The 15,966-nt window shown below is 36.9% G+C and overlaps 1 protein-coding gene across 17 annotated transcripts in view; it reads right to left on the bottom strand.

Annotated features, from left to right (window-relative positions):
- The window catches only part of mtd (TLD domain-containing protein mustard), a 98,188-nt gene that overhangs the window by 15,953 nt on the left and 66,269 nt on the right, over nucleotides 1-15,966 (bottom strand). For 7 of the 17 annotated variants that reach the window (XM_076127910.1, XM_076127888.1, XM_076127895.1 and 4 more), the window contains 16 exons: nucleotides 14,683-14,775; nucleotides 13,040-13,143; nucleotides 12,072-12,265; nucleotides 11,205-11,277; nucleotides 10,643-10,810; nucleotides 10,146-10,238; nucleotides 9,073-9,276; nucleotides 8,617-8,787; nucleotides 7,808-8,002; nucleotides 7,361-7,503; nucleotides 5,719-5,811; nucleotides 4,443-4,588; nucleotides 3,014-3,176; nucleotides 2,411-2,549; nucleotides 1,584-1,640; nucleotides 523-615 (listed from right to left, as the gene is read on the bottom strand). In XM_076127910.1, the coding sequence (XP_075984025.1) occupies nucleotides 523-615; nucleotides 1,584-1,640; nucleotides 2,411-2,549; nucleotides 3,014-3,176; nucleotides 4,443-4,588; nucleotides 5,719-5,811; nucleotides 7,361-7,503; nucleotides 7,808-8,002; nucleotides 8,617-8,787; nucleotides 9,073-9,276; nucleotides 10,146-10,238; nucleotides 10,643-10,810; nucleotides 11,205-11,277; nucleotides 12,072-12,265; nucleotides 13,040-13,143; nucleotides 14,683-14,775 (2,129 nt within the window). Of the gene's footprint in view, nucleotides 1-522; nucleotides 616-1,583; nucleotides 1,641-2,410; nucleotides 2,550-3,013; nucleotides 3,177-4,442; nucleotides 4,589-5,718; nucleotides 5,812-7,360; nucleotides 7,504-7,807; nucleotides 8,003-8,616; nucleotides 8,788-9,072; nucleotides 9,277-10,145; nucleotides 10,239-10,642; nucleotides 10,811-11,204; nucleotides 11,278-12,071; nucleotides 12,266-13,039; nucleotides 13,144-14,682; nucleotides 14,776-14,906; nucleotides 15,162-15,966 lie in introns of those variants that run through there. The other 10 variants (XM_076127957.1, XM_076127903.1, XM_076127949.1 and 7 more) reach the window with 8 other exon arrangements.

Raw genomic sequence — 15,966 nt, forward strand, 5'->3', positions numbered from 1 at the left:
CCCTTGCCTAGCAGTGGGACATTAATGGTTTAAATTTATTATTAAATAAGATAGGTACTTAAGTTATAGCAAAACAGATTTAAAACAGGTTTTTGGTCTGTTATTAAAAGGTAATTATATAAAACTTAGTAATTAAATACAGACATTGTTTTATTTTATGTTTTAATAAAACATTTACTTAGCGTGCAAGAGGATTCCGTACCTGTCGTACATTTTGTCTCAATATACAAGTTCAAAACAATTATTCGACTACATTCATCCATCGATACGTGCACGTTAGTGTACGTATACGTATATTCATACCCTCTTAATGATAAACACACTATAAACCTATTTTAGTAAAAAAACTACTATAATATGTTTTCTCCTTTCATTTCGCTATGGAGTGAAAGTAACAAAACTTAAGCCTTTCATAACTTCATATATTTATATGAATAAGATAATGTCTTATGGTCAACTACACGTTTTTTTATTGTAGTAAAGTCAATGTCATATTCAGTCTATCGCGTGTCATCGCCGTACCTCCGGGCGCGGCTCTTCGCCGAGCGAGTCGCCCAGCGCCTCCGCCTGGCTCTTCATTATAGAGTATATTTTCACGTAGGGCGCCTTCAGCAGCTATCGCAATACATTACTTTATACTATTCATATATTCAGTGTGTTTGCCATCGTGTTTTAGTCTTGTGTTGTAGTTAATAAAGTGAATATTGATATACCCTAATTTATTTATAAGTATTTACTATAATCTATGTATAGAAGTACTTATTGAAGTATAATTAACCCTTATAATAATTTTACAAACATTGCAGAACATTATAACAACGGGTCATCGACTACAATAACTCATTTCATTCACCTTAACTATTATTTATAACAACAACAATAGCATATTATAATGCAGGTTGCAGTTGTCTGCCTTTATCTAACGTATGGAACAGTGACAGATATTGTAGGTGTTGTCGCCAGTTATCAGCTGTTATCAGCTCATCAGTGACGTGTGTCATGTCACTGTACTACACCAGCGGACCTTGACTGATTGATAATGTAAAACTGTACTGCTAATTGGATTCTGTAAGTGACACCACTATATCCTTCACACTCCATATTTGCGAGTTCCATCGTGTATCTAAATTCGACGATTTCCAAAATAGGTGTTGCTAAAACAGTTGTTTTTCAACACAATAATAGTTTAAAACCACCCGTTAAATACATTACTTTGAATCTAAATTGTACGACCAAATACTGCTAATGATTAGCAGTACAATTTTGCATTCACTAAAAATCCTAGCCATATTGAATATAACAAGTCCGTCACGTTCTAATAGAACCTTAAATATTCTGTGTACGTTGACTTAATAACGTGGTTTCGAATGCAAATGTTATAGACAAACCTATTCACAGTGCCAAATATGGTATAAGACTAAGAACAATTTGTAATAAAATATCGATGTTCAATGTGTACTGTATGTGGGAGTGAGATGCACAGTCGTCGAAACGTGTGTTAAAAGCGTTTGTTAATAAAACGGTGTTTGTAAAAGATTGATGTAATATGTAAATAATGTCAAATTATAATGAGTGACACTTACCTCCCAGGACTCGCGAGTGAGGTCGGACACATCGCCCGTACTGCCGGTCCTCTCGTCCTACAAGGAATGCCTCATTAGTAACGCAATGTGATGGACTATGGGCAAGTTAGACCACAATGTAACACCATTGCATCCTCCTTTAGTTTGTGTTATATACCAAAAAGCGAGAACGTTATAAAGTTCCTGAAGAGTTAGTTGAACCATGAACAATGTTAGATAATAATAATTAGATCTTCAGAGTAACAATGTTATCAAGATGAGTGATGGCAGTAAACAAGATAAATCATTAAAAATGAGTGACATAGATTTCATATGAAATACAGCAGCTCATGTCAACACGAGTAGGTATGTTTACACCTGTTTAATTTATAAGATTGCAGTAAATTAAATATATAATAATAGTTAAACTCTATAAATGCGGAAAATGCTTTCTAAGTAAGAAGAACAAGAGGTGGCAGTCGGCTAGTTGTGAAGCCAGTATTGACAAGTAAATAACTGGCATTGTTTTCATTTAAGCCAACACAGCAATTTTAAGGCGCAGTTTATTCGAGTAGCATATGTCCCGCACGGAAAAGATCTCAAGTACATTCCTAGGTTCTAAGTCAATAATAAATAGAAAACACTTGAAGTTGTTAAAACGCAGTTATATTGCGTCGCAGAGTTCGTTTTGCCGTTTTTCCACATTCGTTTTTAAGCAGTAGAGAATTAAAGAAAGAAGTTTATACGTTGTGCAAGTTCTAATAATGATGTAAAGATCAAGAAAGAAACGCCTTCAAAATAGGGAAAACTTTAAGAGGCTCTACTGTAGGGTTTCAAAACAAACTTACTTTTTGTCCCGGCTTGGCTTCATCATCGTCCCACTCGGTGTCACTATCAATGAGCTCGTAACCCTGTGCGCTGACGTCGCCCAGTGGGCCATATCGGTCCGGCACCCAGTGCGTTAGGAACTTGAACAGGTCATCCACCCTGTATACAACAAAACATATTAGAATTGTAAAAAATATTAGTAAAAGGGTATAAATATCCATGTTGTGAAGATATAAGTGTTTGCGTGACTTTGAGGCGATAGAAAGTGACTCTTTATCGTTCATTTATCAGATCTAGAACGCGCCGCGTCATGCGCCGCTCTTTTAGTCACAGAATATAATATGTAGGTCATTTCAATCCGTCACAATTTGTCCGTAAGAAAAGATTTTCTTAGGATTCTTTGTACTAACGAATAAAAGAGAAAAATCTGACGATTATTTTTTTTGTATTATTGTAACTAATTGTTTTAATACTGTGAAGTACCTATAATTCTATAAAGAATTTTATATAGATTATAGAATAATCGTCGTAAAATATGTTAATTGTTATCACGATTTAAACCGACAGGATAATTAGGATATAATGGCCCTAGATGTAAATGAATCCTAAGTTATATTTCTTACCGGTTCCTGGGTACTCCGAACCAGTACTCGGGCTTCATGCGCTTGCGTCCGTAGCTCATGAGCGGGGTGGTGCGTGGCAGAGGGCGGCCGATGGGCTTGCCCATGCGCAGGCGCAGGTACAGCGGCGGGTCGTCACTCGGGCGAGCTGGCCGAGGTATTAACTCTGTTCACAAAGTAAATAGAACCACAAATTAAGAAAATATTTATCACTATTAAATACTTAAATGTGAAAAGGAAACTTGTCATCTTTCAATATTTTTAATTATCTGTTATTAAAGGGTAACTAAGGTAGATTTCCATTGGCTTCATAATCTTTGTAATCGATCCTGCATTTATTTCTCATTAAAAATAAAATTAATAACCTTTTTCATTATATATTTATATTGTTATTGTAATTATTATAAATAGCTGTAATCTGTACTCAATAAAAGTGTAGATTACAATAATTCACAGTTCAATCAGCGTCGTAAAGGTCTTTAACTTGCCTTGAACGAAATTCGATGACAAAAATCGTAGCGACGTTTTTGTATGCCCTTTGAAGCACGACTTAAATATCACTGAACGGTTTTCCAACTGTGGAACGACCGCTAATTATTGCATAACTTGATTAATCTTTTACCAATTAGGGAGAGCAAGCAGAAGTATATTAAACTAGTTTCACACCTAATTTTGGTTTTCTTTCGGTAAATTATTGTAATGTATTAAATCTAATATTATAAATTTAATGAGAAAGTGTGTCTATGTCCGTATTTACGCAAAGAAAAAGTAATTATTTTATCTCAAGGAAGAATGGATGAGCGTTGTCATAAATAAAAATAATACCGTTTGCCGACAGTTTGTTGCTATTTCAGAAACAGATTATTATAGCTATAAAATAACGTGGCTTCTTCATATCAGTTTAGTGGAAATATAATGGCTATAAGTCCATAGTCCTAAATAGATATGCGGCAGAGCTTTGTCTTAGATTATAAACGACTTATCATTTGTTGATAGGATATTATTTGATGAATAATAATGTTTAATCTGTATAAATATTCCAATGTACCCATTTCTTTAATCATAGTAAACAAATAATCAGTTAAGTGCAGTACTTTTTAATTGCCTTCTTAATGAGAATTTAATGAGTCAGAATTAGTGTAGTGACAAATATTATGATTTAAAAAGAAGTCCAAATTATCATTTGCAGTTTACATTTATACCCAATTCATGATATGGACACTAAATGTATTATATATGAATTAGGCTACTATAGTTGCTTCTCTACAGGACCAAAATTAAGAATCAAACAACCTAAGCACGGACTTTTTATTGTTGTACGACTACTTGGTGATATTTGAGCTCACTTTAAAAGGCACGTTAAATGTAGTAGTCAATAAGCTCAGTCGTTTAAATAACCAGATTGACCGCTGATAAATAATAGTGAACTTACTATCAAATGAGGCGAAGAGATCAGGCATGTCGTCGACGGACACCATGCTGCGGTAGTCAAGGCGCGGCGGCTGCGACGCGGACTGCGAGCCGGAGCTGGACGTAGACTTGGTGTGCGACCGACCGAAGCCGCCCAGCGAACTGCGTCTACACACCCATAAATACTTAGTACACAGGTTTATGCCATCGCGGACTCTGATATAACCATCTTTACATTTCAATTATAAGAGAGTTAGATATACATTTATTAAGAAGAGTTCATTACATACAATTTCAAAAAGGACTTGAATAATAAAATAATAGAAACTTTACAGAGAAAAGAAGGGAAACATTTAATCAGCACCTGTAAACAATCAAAGATCAAAATGAGATTTTTTGACAAACAAAATATTGTTTTAAATAAATCTTTTAGCAATTCAGATAGAGACACGCAAGGCACGTCTGTTAAAGAAGACGTCTTAAGCTAAACATGCTAAAACAGTACATATCAAAGGTGCCGGTAATAGAAGAGAATGACAGTGTTCAGTGAACCTATAACACATTGTTCCTATTGCAATGATTGATGACAATATGATGACTCAGATAACAATCTATAGGATTCTATCTGGGAGATGATGACTAAGTTCTCCTAACACATATACAACATGCTATTTAATTGATATACCTAATATAATAGAGAATAATTGTGAACTTTGAAAACATAGAATGAAACAGCCAATTAAGAGACCATATTTAAAAACAAAACTGTTAATTTTATCTTTGTATTACTTAATTTTGTTGTTGGCTGTTTTACCCTAAATAATGTTCCAAAATCCTCATTAGTCAGACATAAAAACAAACACATTTAAGCCGGTGGAAATGCCTAGAAGAGTGATAACGAATAAGAGGCCAGACAGTGTGACCACGGCGTCATAACAACACGTCTTGATACTTTGACTTGATGCACGCCGACACATAATCTTCTCTGTGTACACATAGGAAGTGTTTGTCAATCTTTATCTTAATCTCAGACAATGCATTGACTTTTCTTCAAAGCGTAAATAATGAAACCGAATAATAAATAGCTTATCGACAGATAATATTTGATCCTTGTTTTGCATATACAGAAATAAACAAACAAGACTTAAATCGCAATTCGAGATAAAATAGAAAGTCAAAGTATCAAAGTTGACATCAAGTGGTCGTGCTATGTCGCTGTGGTCGGATCGGTCCTCAAAGGCAACACATTACAATATTTGGCACATCGACACTTTGCAGCGGAACGTGACGTCACGTACCCCGAAGCCGAGAACACGTCGTGAGGCGCCTCTTCCGAAGGGGTTTTACTCAGGAACAAACCAGTACCGAACTCCACTAAGTTCATTGGTGAGCTATGAGCCAATGAACAGAGCGAAGTTGCGTTATTCCCGGTTAGCATCCACGGTAGCAAGGAAAAATTTACGATAGCAAACATTAATTGATATTATCGTCCCAGCATGTGTATATGTGTGTCGCATGTTAGTGGCATCCTCCTGTCAGTAGCGAGCTCATTGTTTGTGCACACATCGTAAAGATTATTCTAGAATACATGGGTTTATGATCGACGATGTCGTAAAACATTCGTTACATCATACGATTAACAGCAAGGCCGCAGATTCTTACGGCGAGGGATTAAAAGCTAGACGCTTTATTAATTGCAGGAAGCTAATGACATTAAAATCTGTTAAGTCTGAGACTTACACAAAATTTGTTGGTGAAAGTTGATTTGCTGGTTAGCAAGATATCATTTGAATACTCGCATAAATGGACATTTCTTTCAATTTCAATTAGATAATAATGCTTTACAATTTCAGTGTTATACAATTTTGTTTTATTGGCTAGGACGATTCATAAGTGGAAAACAAGACCAGTACCACAAAACACAGTTGACATCGATGGAAAACGCTTATCACAGACTATCAGTTAATGTATTCATAATTAAAATTCACAGACACGACCTCGTTTCAAAGGGTTATTTCTCCAGTATGACAATCATGTAAGTAATATCTTTGCATGACATTCCTTCATGCATGTTATACATGACATTCTGAAGTAAATAGTACCGTCAACATTGTAATATATACAATATCGTGACAGTATGATGAATGCCACTGACAATACACGGATGCGCCCATGACACAATGTATGCGTATTACGTATTTTTGTGAACGTTTCGATGTTCTTACTAAATACTGTGTAGATGTGACACTTCATACCTATACGTGTACTATAGGCATCGTATTCTTAGCAAGATGCTTCGAGCTTGTTGCACCGACTTATTGAGTAACAAAACGATAACTTGAGAATAAGTATTAGGATCGGTACATTACCACCAGTCCTCTGATCATACATTTTGAATTGAGTTTAATTCGAGATTTTTCAATTCTCTAACTTTTTAATTATGAGAAAGAGATATCACTCATCCAATCACGACTATGTGCTATTCAGGTCAATTATCATGCCGTCTTTGTCTATACTTTAAAGTAGAAAGAGATAGCACGACATGTTCCGTTACTCAACAGTGGTTTGTTGTATCAAAATCTATGATTTACTTAGCACTATAGTGTAGTCGCATATTGCCAGTGTTATATCTACTAACCGGTTTAATAACCCATCGTCAGTAAGGTCTATTAAAATTAACTTTTGACTACCATTGCTCATTAATTAAATAGTATAATCTTATTCCAAGTGTCAATTTATTTTGTTTTTAGTACCTATAAATAGGATTCATAAGGTAACCCCTTTTTCATTACGGGATGTCAGTGTTACATTTCTATTTAATTTTAACAGATTAACAGATGATCTAAGTCAGACAGAGAGATTGCAGTGGATTACTTAGTTATCTTAGTTTTTACTGTCGATAGGTTATCGGCGTCTGTGAGTGTGTAAGCTTGTATTTACCTGTTGAATACTTTGGAGAACATGCTGGTGGAGTTGTGGCTGTCGGCGGAGGTGGGCAGCGAGTCGGCCTGCGACGTGGACGCCGCGCCCTCGCCCGTCAGCCCCTCCACCCACGACAGCGGGTACGACAGGCGCTTTAGCATCTGAGTGATAAAATAATATCTATGTGTAATATCATAATCAATTTAAGTACAGGACAATATTTAAAATAATTGAATCGCGTTATTTTCCGTATTTTATTATACATTAAACACGCAACGCGAGAATTTAAAAGTTATGTACGATCAGTATTTGGTAATAGCAATTAGCATCACTACCCCAGTACATGGCATTAAGCACACCCCTATTCCGCAGGATTAACATTGTAAATAGCAAAACGTGGGTATATTTCTTACACCCTTGCACCAAAGGCGTATAAACGGCGTCATATTATAAAATGAATATTACCTTATTTTTCTTATCAGGTTTGGCATTATCATCCTTGTGTGAGTTCCCGTCGAGCGAGAAGGACACGTTGGCCTTGGAGTTCCTCGGGCGCTCGGCCTCGCCCAGCGGCGGCGCCGACAGCGGCGCCTCGCCCCGCGCCAGGCACACGGGCGGCACCCACTCGCCCGACAGCACGATGTCCGCGTCGCTGTACACCTGACACACCACATTACTCACTTAATCTTACTGTTTATTACACGCCCGACCGTTTTTTAATGATAGAGTAACATTTCCAAAGTTGTCGCCTTTCAAGAGAAATCTGCGTACTTCAAAAAATACCCAGCAGCTATCAGTGAAATACTATTTGATGTTTTTATTTACAACGGGAGCGAATATTGCTTTATCCAAATAATAGCATATAATTAAACGCTATGCAGAAACAGTTTACAGCATACCTTACCTGATAAAAAAGAACTGGGTCAGAATTTGACCATTAACCTCTGAGAAATGACGTACCAATTTGCAAAGGAAACACGATTTAGTTAGAAGAAAGTCAGAAAACAACACATTTGAAATGTACACGGAAGAGAAAAATCCACAGAAGAATAAAGTACAAATAGCAAGAATACTTAATTAAGACGACACACGAGACCAAAAGTACCTAAACCCTCAAAATGTAACATCACAATCGAGAAGAAAATAGAACGAGGAAATTGCCCAACAAGTCCTGCATAATTAAATATACAGCATGGAACAAAGGCGATAGTGTTCAGCGAGCTCGTGACGTCATTGCGAGAGAGAGACAGACGTCGACCACCACCGTTCCTCACCTCTTCGTGTGAGGAGGTCGACATAGCGTCCATATTGCGGTGTAGTACAATAAAACACTGTAACTGATGTGCCGCCTCCCGGTACTTATCGTGGCGGGTTATCTCCAGCTCGGTGGACTCGTATATCGTATCTATCTCATGGTAACACTCATCGTAATCTACAAGCGAGCCCTAGAAAATCATGCGGGTTAGTACAAGTTATAACGAAATGCTAACTAAAATTTATTAGTATTTGATTGTTAGTTGTGTATTTTGTGTAACTTTAGTATAATATAACCTTATTAACCATCAATAGCGTTTAAGCTCATGTAAAAACGACAGTTTGTATAGAGAAACTACCGCTAAATGTGCCTTAGAAACCGGGCATTAGTGTTGCAAATACTGTTGTTCCGTTATCTGTCCTTTTATTTCCAATCTAATTAGTTTTCTTTTCAAATGAATAAAGTGTGTACTTACTTTCTTGGAGTGTGCAGGAGTGACATGAAGCAGCGGGTCGCGGATGTCGATGCCAGAGTCGTGGTAGGATAGCTTGACGAGGTGCTGGGCGTCATCGTCGGCGGCATCTCCGGCCTCCGAGCCGTCGGGCGCCGCGCCCAGGTCGGCCTCGGCACCGCCACACACGCTCTCGTCCTTGCAGCCAACATCGGCTGTCGATGATACCTGGAAATTACCGGGGGGGGGGTGTAAAATTTCATTTCTGGTCTGTTCCATTGTGTCATAATATGACTTTCCTGAACGAGACTTGACCATGGTTGCTAATACCTAGCCATGGATTCTAGGAATCAAGTAATTAGGTAGATATTTGCTTATCGGCAGAAATATGCGACCCAAACTTTCACGCTCAATCAACTATGAATTTCGCGACAGGAAACGACTACACCTTTTTTAAGACCTGAACAGGGCTTAGTAACATGTGTCCTCTGGCCAGTATTTCATCACCAAAGGGTATTAGGTACATTGTGCTTTGTTATCGCTCCACGAGTGTATCACACGATAGTCTCATGTGATTGAATACAATAGAAAGTTAATCAATACTCTCATTGCAATGATATTGTGCGGCCGTACACTAGCGCGTGCAAAATATATTCTTATAGCGGGACCGATAATGATGTTATTATCGTTGATAGGTTTACAGATTGTAAGGTATTGAGTTGTATAAAGTTATAAATATCACTATTATCAACGTCTTTAAACATACATTTAAAATTTTCTTTTTGAAATACTCGCAATCAAGCCCCGAGTAAGTTAGTAACGTAGTAATATCTTTCAAACTTAATATTTTGACCCGTTTGCAACTATACCATCACTATACTGGTATATATTTTAAACACACATACATAATATCACGTCTTTTAAGTTTCGTCATTACCAATGTTAATCCCATATAATAGGGGACCTATTGCCATTTACTAGGCACATTACCAAACTTCGGACTACTGTTGTGAATAATCTACTCTATCGAATTCTGCAGTGTTCGTTACTCTATCGACGTCTGTTCTCTATTAACATGGTAATGTGTAGGTACTAACCTCGCTTCCTTGATCAATGGACATTCGGTCCTTGCTGGGAATGGCCCAGTGTTGGTCGAGCAGAGATTTCCGCCTGTCCTCGGTAGTTTGTTGCTGTAAATATAGTGTAACATAATTATTATTTTTAAGAACTTAAAATCGTAAAAATATATTTTAAAATCCTTCAAGAAGGCTAAGTGTATTGAAGTTTTGATGGCGGAATGTGCGTAAAAATGTATAAATATAGTTGCAGCAAAAAATAACTCATGTAGAGGGCGTAGACATTAGTGGCGAATAGCTGTAATTATTTGCAGTTTTAAAAAATAACACTGATCAACCGAAGCATAGTTATTGAAAAGAATTAACCTGAGTTTCACCACATCTGTATAAGAATCGGATAGCTAATTAAGTTAGCGGTCACTTTATTTATCAGATAGGTAAGCCGACAGTTATCCACTGAACTGTAGTCTAATATTATGTGGATATAATAGGTGTAAGTGCCATGTAAGTGTACAGACCTGTAGAGCAGTAGGAGTGACGAGCTCCCTATCGAACGCCTTGGGGAAGGCAGCTCCGCCGCGGTCCTCGGCGTCGGAGCCGGGGCGCTCGGCGGCGTCGGGCCCTGCGCCCTCCGCGCCCTCCGCGCTCTCGCCCGTAGCCGCCTGCAGCTCCGGGAATGTTTCGTCCTACAAACATTAGGAAATTGAAATGTTAAGTTATATCGCTGAATATTTTGAATAGTACAGTAATTATATGCTAAATAATATATTGACAGTACGTCCTTAGCTTGAATATTTCCGAAATAAATCAGGGATTACGTATTCCAGCAAGGTTTACAACTTTACCATTTTTACCCATATTCAACAACAACAATAATAAACGAAATTTATTACGACTTAGATCGAGGAAGTTTATTCTATGATACTTGTGACTCAGTGCTATAAAGAAATTGGATTTTCTCATGACATCATAATCTTCATCGTGATTGTAATGTGTTTAGAGGATTACACAATGAGTGCAATAAGTTACTAACTGTTTACATTCTGTGTAACACTTTACAATATGTGTTAATAATCTTACTTTGACTAGAAGAGAGTCCTTTCCGGGTGAAAGTTCCGATTTATTCATGTAATAGATTTCAGCTTGCTCAGCTCTGAAACAAACAATGACATTATTAGCCAACATTCATCAAGATATTTTGAGGGGAATCAAATCGCTAATTTATATGACGAGTTTATTGCCAGCTCAGAGCACTAATCAAGTGTTACAAGCAATAAAATTAATGGACGAAATGACGTTTTACAGTTTCTATTTCTGATTGCTTGCTCTGCCAAATGCGCACCAAACAAATTGATATTAATTAGTTAATTTACTATCATCACAAATATTGTGAATCATAGTTCATAAAATATTCAGATCATACACCTTTACTGAAATATAACAGGAAAAATAAAACTTTCCTGTTGCAAGTAATATATTAAAATGAGTCACTAAGGACAAAATATGTTTGTGTGTAATAAAACTACGTATTTATAACAAATTGAGAAGTATAAATCTCTTTAAATTAAAGTAGAGCACATTAAAGTTGTCATCAAACATCTGTGTAAACAGTGTTTAAATGTAAACACATTATGATATTTCTATCATTACTGTTCAAAGGTCAAGTTATGTTTGTTTTGTTATTCTATAAACACTATAGCTTTAAATTAAAAAGAAAATCGTATCATTTGTGTTGATGATGACCGAAAATGGTCAATTTCTGGGCTATTTTTATCACTTATATTTAAGACTAACGCAAGTTTAATAAATATTTTAAAATCTTCGACGAATAATTTAAAATTTTTGAATCAACATAATCTGTACCCAGAACTCCAACGTGAGAAAAAACTGGCTTGAAGTAATTTTGTTTTATTGGTATACGTACTACGTATACGTGCGTATACGTACTTGTGCGTGTTATTATCGGGTCCGTGCGTGCGCATGTGCGCGATGTCGTAGAAGATGGCGGCGTTGACGACGTACTCCATGGGCGCGATGACGCCGTACGACTCGGGCCCGTGCTCCATCACCAGCGTGTCCGACACGTTGGGGTCGAACATCACCGCGTTTGGTGTCACTAGCAACACTCCGGACACTACGCCCTGCAATGTTAAGTATAGAACAATGCTGTAGAAGTAGTTCTAAATGACTTTGTCTCAGTAAGATGTTGGATTTTCCAAAATCTGAACATTTCGTTTTCCAGGTTCGAGTTTTTTTGTTTGACCGCGTTAATTTCGGTAAGTATTGGTTAAAATTGGAGAATTCTTAGTCCATTTATCAAGGAAGGCCATTCATAAATCATCATGGTTTGGCTAATAGGAGTGGAGCAGAAAACTAATGCCCACGCGGATGCAGTCGCGAGCGGTCGGTGATATGAATAATAAAATCAAGTAAAGGTATAAACGTTATTCATCAAAATAAAAGCAATATATTATACTCGCTAATAGGTATGCTAATCTTTGAAGAGAGAGAGAGAATAAGAGACAATTAAAATGTGTCACGCGCGAGTAATCACAACAAACAAAAGATGATTATTATTTAACTGATGATACTGCATTTAAGTGATTTGCATTATAACAATTGAAATTTAAACCTTTTACTTTGCAAAATAATTATTGTCTCCTTTATTCGAATTATTTGTGATGTTACCATTGAAAATTCTAAATAGAAAGGGACAGACAGAAACAGTTTAAGAGATCATTCGGAATGTTATATTGAAGAAAGAAGAACGTTGATTCGCTATACGAAAAGTGTAAATATCCCTACATGCTGAGCCAAATCAATATACATCAAAGTAAATTACAAGCTATTGACATACATTACATTGAAATTTTGTTAACAAAAAAATTTAATATGGGAGGTACAATGATCGTTACCTGTCCATCAGTTATATGTCGGACATTGATCTTGAGGAAACGCTGCGGCCCGCTGCTGCTGGCCGGCGCCTCGGGCGACACAGGCCGCAAGCTGTCCAGGATCTCTGAAACATCAACAAATACGTCATATTAATACATTGAGACCATATTCTTATACCTTCTTCATCTTTCTTAGCTAGAATTTAGTAGAATAGCTACTTTTAACCAGGTCCAGGGAGGCTATTGTGTATCTTAGTTGACAATTGTTTAAAAGCTACTATGATATACATTGCTTTCTCCCTTAGAGAATGGCCATTAGCACGTTATATCAAAGCATAAATGAACGGAATACGGACTCTCAATTTGACATACACTAGTTCGGATCATGTACTACACACGGATCAAAAGGTCGTCTCACCTCTATTTTGTGAAGTGACCTGGTGCTACTTAAACTAATCAACCTGTCCTCATTAATGTCGGATCTTTGCAGCATTGACCCACACCCCGAAGTACATACAAAGATCATTACATCCATATTAGGTTTTATTAGCTCTGCCATCAAAATGTCGCAGTTGACATTGAATCATTATCTGACTCCATCTGGCATTCGTAAGAAAATCACTTGAAATTTTAATTACACCAGAAACGCAATTAAATCTACGATTACGTGCAGTACTATGAGTCATCGAATATGATTTTTTAGATGACTTATAATGTACTGAGTAGATCTATGTTTTAAATAGTTGAAACGATTTTCAATTAAAAATGCGCCTATCGCTAGGCGGAGACCTGAGGCAAAGTATTCGTAACCTGTAAAACATTTTAACCGCTTGATAAACATAATCATTAAATAAGATTTCTTTTATTTTCACTTCAAACAAAAAATGAGGCTTTTGAACTCAGTTAATACACACATAACATTTTATTACGCATGATCACGACAGGCCAACGACACGTCCAAAACTAAATAATTGACACAATTGGCTGGGTTTTTGTCTGAATGCTCGACACGTACATATACATGTGTAGAGAAGGCACTGGGCTCGTTTGTCAGAGGCGTGTCTCAAGTGCATTCATCTTTTCGTCATCATTCATAGACAGACAGGCCTCCAACACGACACATTGCCTACATAGATTGACGCCTCATTGTACTATTGTACCATCCATCCGCCGCACGACTACAAAATTTGCTTACAAATTCCACCCGATCTATTACATAACAGTAGTTTCATTTCTAATAAATCAATCCTGCCTGAAAATAATCAGCGTAATTTAACTGCGATATAAACGTGAGCTATCATCATACTTGACGATAAAATTGTTATAACGAGGGGCCTTGATCATTGTTATAGTAATAGATTACGAGTAGAATTGTTTTTTTATCATCAACCTGCATATTGTAGACAAACATAAATGTTGAAACCGTGCGAGTGCGAGTGCGACTACGGTGCGTCGTTAAAAATATTGCAAACACTCGTTAGGTGCTCGATAACAAGTCGAGTTTAACGTGATCTGATAACAGATGCTAATATGTCGACGCCGCTGTTTCATAACCATCATCCGCTGCGGTTCTTTGTTGTGTTTTATTATATTTACTTCGTACAGTAATCTTCATATAATACAGACCGGTTTATTCAGATTTATATTATAATGAGTTCTTGTACCTTTTTCCTGTGCGGGCTCGCTAGGTGCTCCCTGTGTTGACTCAGATGTGTTATCGCCGCTCTCGGACGGACCATCAGAGTCTTTATCGCCATCTGAAAATTGACAGACACGCGTTATTTACACCTGTTTATGTTTACCCACGACACGTCACGGCAAGAGTCACGCCACGAGCGACGACCACGTTGAATATTTAATAAAAGAGCGAAACAGCACGAAAACACACCGTGATACCACCGCTTCAGGAACTCAAAACTGAACATTGTGGTGATGCAGCGACACTAGGTCCATTATATCGGCACTTATCGTACGTGATAAAGCATATCCATATCTAAGCAGCTGTAGGCGATGACGGGTGTCCGCAGTATTGTTTTGAATGTAGCGTAATTATAAATGTAGGACGGAACGTAATTTAGTGACAAGCTAAAATAGCTCGGTATTGCGCGATGCGTTCGCTCGGCGACGCGGTCGCGTCAGTACTCCGGCAAATGTTGTAACTTTTGTTTGGCGTGCAAATAGGAGAAAAATTTGTTCCATGTCTACGTCATGCATGAATGAATAACACCAAGGTTGAATGTTATTGTTTTGCTCCATGCCCGAACAATGCATTATTTACAACGTGCGTGCAGCAGATGCTTTTCATCTCTATTCACTTATGTAGACATTAGACATTAACTCAACAATATCATTTATTGAAGACGCTCCGACAGTTCAACTAGTCTAAAAATAATATTGTAAAAAAATATGAAAATATAAATAAAACAAACTAGTTTCTGATTTATAAATAATATAGAGTTGTTTATAAACAACGAATGAACGACTTTTCATTTAATAAATATTGCCAGAGAGGAAAATTCTAAATTACAAGCAATGTTTGTAAATTATTCAGATACGTTAGATATTCAGATTAGCGAGATTTATACTACGTACTTCCTGAACACGATGCATAAACGATATTATTATTAGGCACTCGTGTTTATTACACTGTCTTAACATATAAACCTCGTTTACTTTTATATAGCGTCAGTAATAACGTTGAAATACCGCATTTGCGACCCACCTTCAAAGATATAGGTAATAGTTTCTCTCAGCGCCATCACTTTATCTCACATCAAACGACACATTATATTGAACTACTAAACATTTTTTTAGGTTAATGTACAACTCAATTAATTGACATCCGCCTGTGTCATATATTAATAGAACGCATTAAGACAAGAATACAACTGCACACGTTTCAAATTCTTATTTAGGATAGTTGATTAATAAATTGAATAGGATTTCAC

The sequence above is a fragment of the Anticarsia gemmatalis genome, chromosome 2 (assembly GCF_050436995.1).
Source record: "Anticarsia gemmatalis isolate Benzon Research Colony breed Stoneville strain chromosome 2, ilAntGemm2 primary, whole genome shotgun sequence".
Classification (NCBI taxonomy): Eukaryota; Metazoa; Arthropoda; class Insecta; order Lepidoptera; family Erebidae; genus Anticarsia; species Anticarsia gemmatalis.